Source organism: Kryptolebias marmoratus, linkage group LG12 (assembly GCF_001649575.2).
Source record: "Kryptolebias marmoratus isolate JLee-2015 linkage group LG12, ASM164957v2, whole genome shotgun sequence".
In the NCBI taxonomy this organism is placed as follows: domain Eukaryota; kingdom Metazoa; phylum Chordata; class Actinopteri; order Cyprinodontiformes; family Rivulidae; genus Kryptolebias; species Kryptolebias marmoratus.
Genome location: NC_051441.1, coordinates 10,818,202 through 10,824,593, shown reverse-complemented (window position 1 = coordinate 10,824,593; position 6,392 = coordinate 10,818,202). Strand labels below are relative to the sequence as shown.

Genomic DNA, 6,392 nt, shown 5'->3' with positions numbered 1-6,392 from the left:
TACAAATAACAGGACGGAATAAAGTTATCTGTGTGCAAATGAACGAAAGTAAAGGCAGCATATCTAAGATGCAATAGTATATGCATCTTCTGGGGCGTATTTTTATAGCAAAGCAACCTCAGTGCTTCTCCTGTCCCAAACTTCTAAACAGACAGAAATGAAAACCAGTTCTAAGAGAATGAATCGGGATCATTTGTCAGAACTGCAGGAATCGCCGTCGCTGACAGGACGCCTGTTCTCACTCAGGTCCTCTTTAGTCTTTTGGATGCAGGTGAAGATCTCCTTGAAGAGGAGCTTGTACTCGGGCTGCGGGCCATTTTCAGGAATGCTCATCAGATCAGAGAACGGAGCTGAGTTAGAGAGGTGGCGGCGCACCCAGGCATTGGTAGGAGGACCGCTGGAAGTCTGGACGGCCTTATGACTGAGCTCATCTGTGGCCTGCTGGCATCGCCGCAGCAGCTCGTTATACTTTACCTAAGAAGAATCAACCACATGTCACTGAAAACTGTTCTATAACACAACCCCACTTCTGACAAAGTTGGGACGTTGTGTAAAATGTGTATAAAATCAGAACGTAATGATAAGCAAATCTTTTATTGATGTTAGGAACTGTAGGTGATGAGATATTCAAAGACTTCCCAATTTTTTTGTTGAGGAACACTATTTAGAAATTATTCTTTTATTAAATAGATATTATTAGATGAACAGCCTCTGTCTAAACTTTTTGAGATGTGTTGCTGCCATAAAACTTTTTCCTGAAAATGTTATAATTTCTTAGTTTAGACTTTTGATTTGTTTACCATGTTGCATTGTGAATAAAATATGGGTTATTATGAGATTTGCAAATCCTTGGATTCTGGTTTCATTAACATTTTACACAATGTCCTAACTTTTTTGGAACTGGGGTTGTAGTTGTGGAACAATATTCCTAAAGAAGATCTTTATAACTCCACCTGCAGTGCACTGTACTGAGCGTCCACCTCGTTGAGCAGAGAGATGCCTCTCTGTTTCACGGCCTCCGCCCGTCTGATGCACAGCTGCTCATGACCACGGCGAATTTCATCTGTGTTTGTCGCTTTTAAGACACTGTCGCTATTACGCCTCTGTCGGCTGTGTGTGCTGCACTCCTCAGACCTTTCAGGTGTCTCCTCTGTCTCACTCTGCCTTTCCTCTGAGGCGAAAAATACTGTTTCAGGCAACAGCAGTCGGTCGGGTCTTCTGACACTGAAAAGAGCAAGAAAGAATACTGTATGATACATATTCTATCATCGATTGTCAGGAAAACAGAGTCCTGCGTGAGTTCGTTCTAACCTGTTGGAGCACTCAGCACGCCACAGAACTCGCAGCTGCTCCACTTCCTCCTCCAGCTCCTTCTGCCGGGCCCGGCAGCCCACCAGCAGGGCCAGCCGCTGCTCCAGACTCCTGTTCTCCCTGGATGTGAACTCAGCCTCTCGCTCCGCAGCCTCCCGGCGGTAACTTTCAGCTACGATCTGTCTCTGAAGAGTTTGGACGGAGCGCTGCAGAGCTTGGTTCTCCTGTTCCGGGTCGACGTGCCTGTCTCTGTCACAGAGGAAGCTCTGAGGCGACCAGAGTCCGTCATCCTGAGCCGGATACCTGAGCCAGAAACGACAGTAGAAATGGGTGGTTTAGTGGCCTGAGAGAGAACTACAGATGAGATTAAAGCAAGGAAAAGGTGCCTTATTAATTATTTTACAATGGGTAAAATGTGAGCAAAACAAAGACACTAATTATATTAAAGTTTAGCATTCTCTAAAGGAATGCATATTGCCCACTGCCTTTGGTATCAGACTTTTATACTAAGACATGACAATTACAACCATTCTGATCAAACATTGAAAACAACATTCTGTGCGATCGCATGTGATATTTCCCATGATCAATTAGCTCTTGGAGTATATGTTGTGAATAACTGTCAGCTACAACTACACCAAATTTTAGCTCAGTATCTGTAAAATTCACAGGGTTATAGTCATTTCTGTGTTTTATAAGGTCAGCTGACTGTGGCAGCCATCTTATATTGGGCTAAGTTTGATCATTTCTTTGGAATTGGAAAAGCTCATATAGTGCTACATGAAGAAGCCTCAGTTTTTATCTTCACAAATGAAACCATTTCCAAACCTATTTCCGCATCATAAACTCGTCCGAAGCAGCTGTTACATGTGTCTGTGTGTTAGCACACTGCTGACAGAGGGGAAGGATTAACTTCCTCCTCTTGTGGATTATGTCTCAACTAAATGTTCTGCTCTGGGTGACCTACAGATGTCAGTTCAGCAAACGAAGGCTGAGAGCTGAGACCACAAACCAGACCTGGGTTTGACCTCACAGCTTTGCTTTCATGTCAATAAAATGGGCAAGAAGCATTGTGGGAAAATATTTTTACTTCAGCCTAACTATTTAAAGAAAAGCTGATAGATGTTAACAAATGCAACACTACATCTTCTCTGCACACAGCGCAGCTCTGCAGCAGAGTGTGAGCGATAAGACACACTCGTGAGTTTCACCTGTCCTGCTGTAGGTCATACAGCTCTCTGAGGCAGGACACGCTCTGTGCTCCGAGGCTGCGCCGCTGCTCCGCCAGCTCCCTCTTGTTCCGCTCCGCCTGCGCAGACTTCAGCTCCTCGATCTGGGTCTGCAGGTCCTCCATGAAGGTCTGAAGCCCATCGATAGTCTCTGTTAAACTGAGATACAGTGTTTTGACCATCTAGGCTTTATTGCCACTTGACAAATTAAATATTCGTGTAAAATGGTGAGCATAAAGTCGAATTTGGCGTTGACTGGAGGACTAACCTGTGGATCTTGTGTTGGGCCAGGCGGTTGTCCTGGACCAGCCTCTGGTTGCTTTGCTCCAGGTCCCTGGCGGCCACGTCCAGCTGCTCGTACACCTTGGTGTGCTGGTCGTTCATCTGACGCAGCAGCTCCAACTGTTTGCTCAGGTACTGCAACACAAAGCAGGAGTGTTTTTATTGTGATATTTGTAGATTAGATATCTTGAGTCACATTTAAGAGAAAAAAAGGTCTACAGTTTCTGTTCATATGAAACACTGTAAGGCTATGAACAATGTTGTTTAAGTATCACATTGTTCCCTCTAACTATATGAGTGAACAACATCATAAAGATTAGGCTTATTAAACAATCTTAACACTTTTTATATAATCATACAAAACCATTTTATAACAAACAACAGGCCTAACATTCCTTGAATGAGTGCACATCATCCACTGCTTTTTACACTGGCGTTTCAGATGAAAATCATCTTACGGTGAAAAAGAGTTGTAAAACAGAGTTGTAGCTGTTTTTGACTAATTTCTGCAAGTTTCATTAAAATTTGTCCAGACAGACAAAACCATTATCGCTCCGCCTTCACATTTTGACAAAGGGGATTAAAAAAGCAGCTTTAAACACATAGAAAGTCCTGCAGAAAGACCTTCTCTGTTATAAGTATGTGCTGTAATTTGTCTTTGCACAGTGCGCAAAAATGATTTTTATAATTCTAAAGACGTGCCTGAAGTAAGCTACCATTTCCAGTCTGTATTTAATTCACCTCAATCTCAGTCCCATCGTTTAACTCTGTAAAACATCATATTCTCTCTATCTCGAGTTTTTTTTCTTGCAGAACCAATCATTTCTCCTTAACTTGTTCACTTTATTCAAACAGAAGCCCGACCCTGTATCACGCGTACAAGCAGCTTTAAATTAGCTCACCCGGCGCCAGACATGGCGTTAGTACGAGGGTCACAGAGACGTATTAGGATTACCATATCAACCCCAATAAATCCTCAAGCCACAGCTTTCTCGTGGCCGTAAACAAATTAAGACTCTTATAACCGCTGACCAACTGGGCGGCGTGTCCTCCGGGTCGAACAGACCAGCAGGGTCTGCAGAGTGTTGCAGCACTACGATTTACAGGGCCTGGTTGTGTTTAATTCAAGGATTTACCTGAAAACCCACAAATGAATCAGAACAATGAAAACTACAATACTTGGCAAAGGAATCAACATTTAGCATATCTGAGGTCGGCATAAAGAGAGTATTCGAGTTTTCCCATAATTAGGTTAAACTCGTTCTGCCAAGTGGCTCATTAGGTCGGACCGGTCAGGATTAGATCTTACTTCTCTTGATGAATCATCTCTAATCCTGAACTCATTAATAGAGTAACAACACGAACAGACAGACAGGACTGCGGGTTTAAATGTTTGGACACATAACCTCGGGTTTTTCGAGCAGCTGGAGGATTACAGTAAACATTTATCACCTCTATCTCCTGCAGCTGGTCCTGGTTGGTGGAGTACATCTGCTGCAGGGCCTGCTCCAGCTCATGGTTCCTCTCGAGGAGGCTTTTCCCGAGCTCCGCTGCCAAATGGAGATCTAAACAAAGCAGAGCCAAGCTTTAAAACACCAGTTCCACCACTGTCACAAACAATGGGAAGTGACTGAAGTAGGCTTATATCAGAAATGCACGGACGAACACACAACTTATTGTCCTCGGCTAAGTTCTCATAACGCCTGGACTTTGCATGCCCACTACTCTGGATTGGCGCCAGCCGCATGTGGGTCTACAGTGAATAAAAATGCTCTAAATCAACAATGTGCTCTATAGTTATTGACTCAAATGTTTCATATCACTGCTAAATAATCTCAGGTGCCTTTAAAGGAGGTGGATGAAACAGAGGTGCACAAACTGTAAAGACTGATCTCATACTTTTCTAATCGAATATGAAGATCATGCCTGACTGCGAGCATCACTTCTGCAAATAAAAACTTCAAATTTTCACAAGAACTCCATCACGTCTTTGGTTGTTCTTTAGTTTAGTTACAACAAGAACTAAATAAAGACTCAAATAGACATTACTGTTATACATACTGTTCAGTATCTACTTTATTTTATCTTTCAAGAGCTAAATTTATATAGTTAGTCATTATTTGTTTTTACTCTTTAATGTCCACTTGCCAAGGCCTGTAATATTGTGCTTCCTTCTAAATTTTAAAGAATGACAATACATTTTCTTGAATCTTAAATTAATTATGAAACAACCCTCCCAAAAAGTTAATAATTCGACACATTGCAGAATATGCTCAGATTTTCATCATCGAATCACAGGATAAATTAAAACTTATTCAGTTCAAATAAACAATTAAAATCCTTTGTTTAAGTATTTAAAACGAGCAAAGGTTTTGCAGTTTTTATAAAATAAACAACCTAATAGGTATCAAATTCTCATATTTAGGGATCTAATCAACAATTCATGAATTGCTATCAGCTAATACAGTTTTTCATATATAGTTTAGTGAATTATTATTTTATTTATTGACACTTTTAGACATTTTAGGGAACAATGTCTTCATTAGACATTTGTTATTTTATAGCATATTCCTGTACTGTATCAACAGCTCATCTGTATTTTTTTATAACTCTTTCACAATTATTCTAGTTTAGGTTTGTTCAGTTTTATTTTGATATATGTTCTTTTAAATTTATTTAAGTTACTGTAACTGCATTTTATCCCAAACTATCTATTTCTTTTTATCCTCATCATCCAGTTGCTGGTTTAGCAGCACAAACATGATTTATAAAACAACACATTGCTCAGAGAATAAACACAGGACCTGTGTGAGAGCTTCAGGATATCCTGACCAAGGGTGGTTATTGTCACAAAATTAGAAAAACAAACTTTGTTGATTTTTACCTGGATAAACATTTGATGAGACTTATTTATCATGTCATCCCACGAGCAGACTGTTTTTATTTGTTGTTTTTTTTTTTTAAACTGTCATTAAACTAGTCCTGACAAATAATAGTAATTAAAAAAGGTGGGGGGTGATGCGTTCACGGACTCCTGGAGTAAAGTTAAGGGTGCGTCCTGTTCCTACCGTCTTCGAGGTCCCGCTGGTTGTACCAAGGCTCCTCATTCTTCTCAAACTCTTCCTCCAAAATCCCGTCAGTCAACATTTTCACAGCGCGGAGCTAAAATTGATCTCCACCCGACAGAAACTAAACGCAGCGAGTGTCGGTGCGGCTGCCTTGAGTCGGCTGTAAACTACATCCTGCCAAGGGTGTGTGAGGCTTTAAAACTGTTGTCCACAGCAACGTGGCAAATCCTTCCATAATGACCGGTAGGAGGCAGAAGAATCACACGGGGAAAAAAAATATATATATTGTTTACACAAATCAGTTTACAATTTCTCACATTTAGTCTACTTTTAATCACCTCACGTAGTCCGGTAAAGTGATAAATAATGATCTACGGTTTAAAATTTAAAAGCAGTTGCAACTTCCTGCTGTTTTTGATTGACGCATTTCTTATCCAATCACGGAGCATCGAGTGGGACGAAACGAATTCTTGCACCCAATCAAATGTTTGTTTATTATCTT

General features: G+C 41.0%; 1 protein-coding gene across 1 annotated transcript in view; it reads right to left on the bottom strand.

Moving 5' to 3' along the window:
* Positions 1 to 6,255, bottom strand: part of cdr2a (cerebellar degeneration-related protein 2a) — a 7,636-nt gene extending 1,381 nt beyond the window's left edge. The window contains exons 1-7 of the mRNA XM_017421850.3: positions 5,891 to 6,255; positions 4,275 to 4,387; positions 2,809 to 2,957; positions 2,523 to 2,699; positions 1,312 to 1,614; positions 954 to 1,224; positions 1 to 474 (exon numbers count right to left, since the gene is read on the bottom strand). The exon at positions 1 to 474 is cut by the window's left edge and continues 1,381 nt beyond it. Coding sequence (XP_017277339.1) covers positions 190 to 474; positions 954 to 1,224; positions 1,312 to 1,614; positions 2,523 to 2,699; positions 2,809 to 2,957; positions 4,275 to 4,387; positions 5,891 to 5,969 — 1,377 coding nt within the window. The 5' untranslated portion in view covers positions 5,970 to 6,255 and the 3' untranslated portion in view covers positions 1 to 189. The remainder of the gene's footprint in view (positions 475 to 953; positions 1,225 to 1,311; positions 1,615 to 2,522; positions 2,700 to 2,808; positions 2,958 to 4,274; positions 4,388 to 5,890) is intronic.
* Between the last annotated feature and the right edge of the window lie 137 nt (positions 6,256 to 6,392).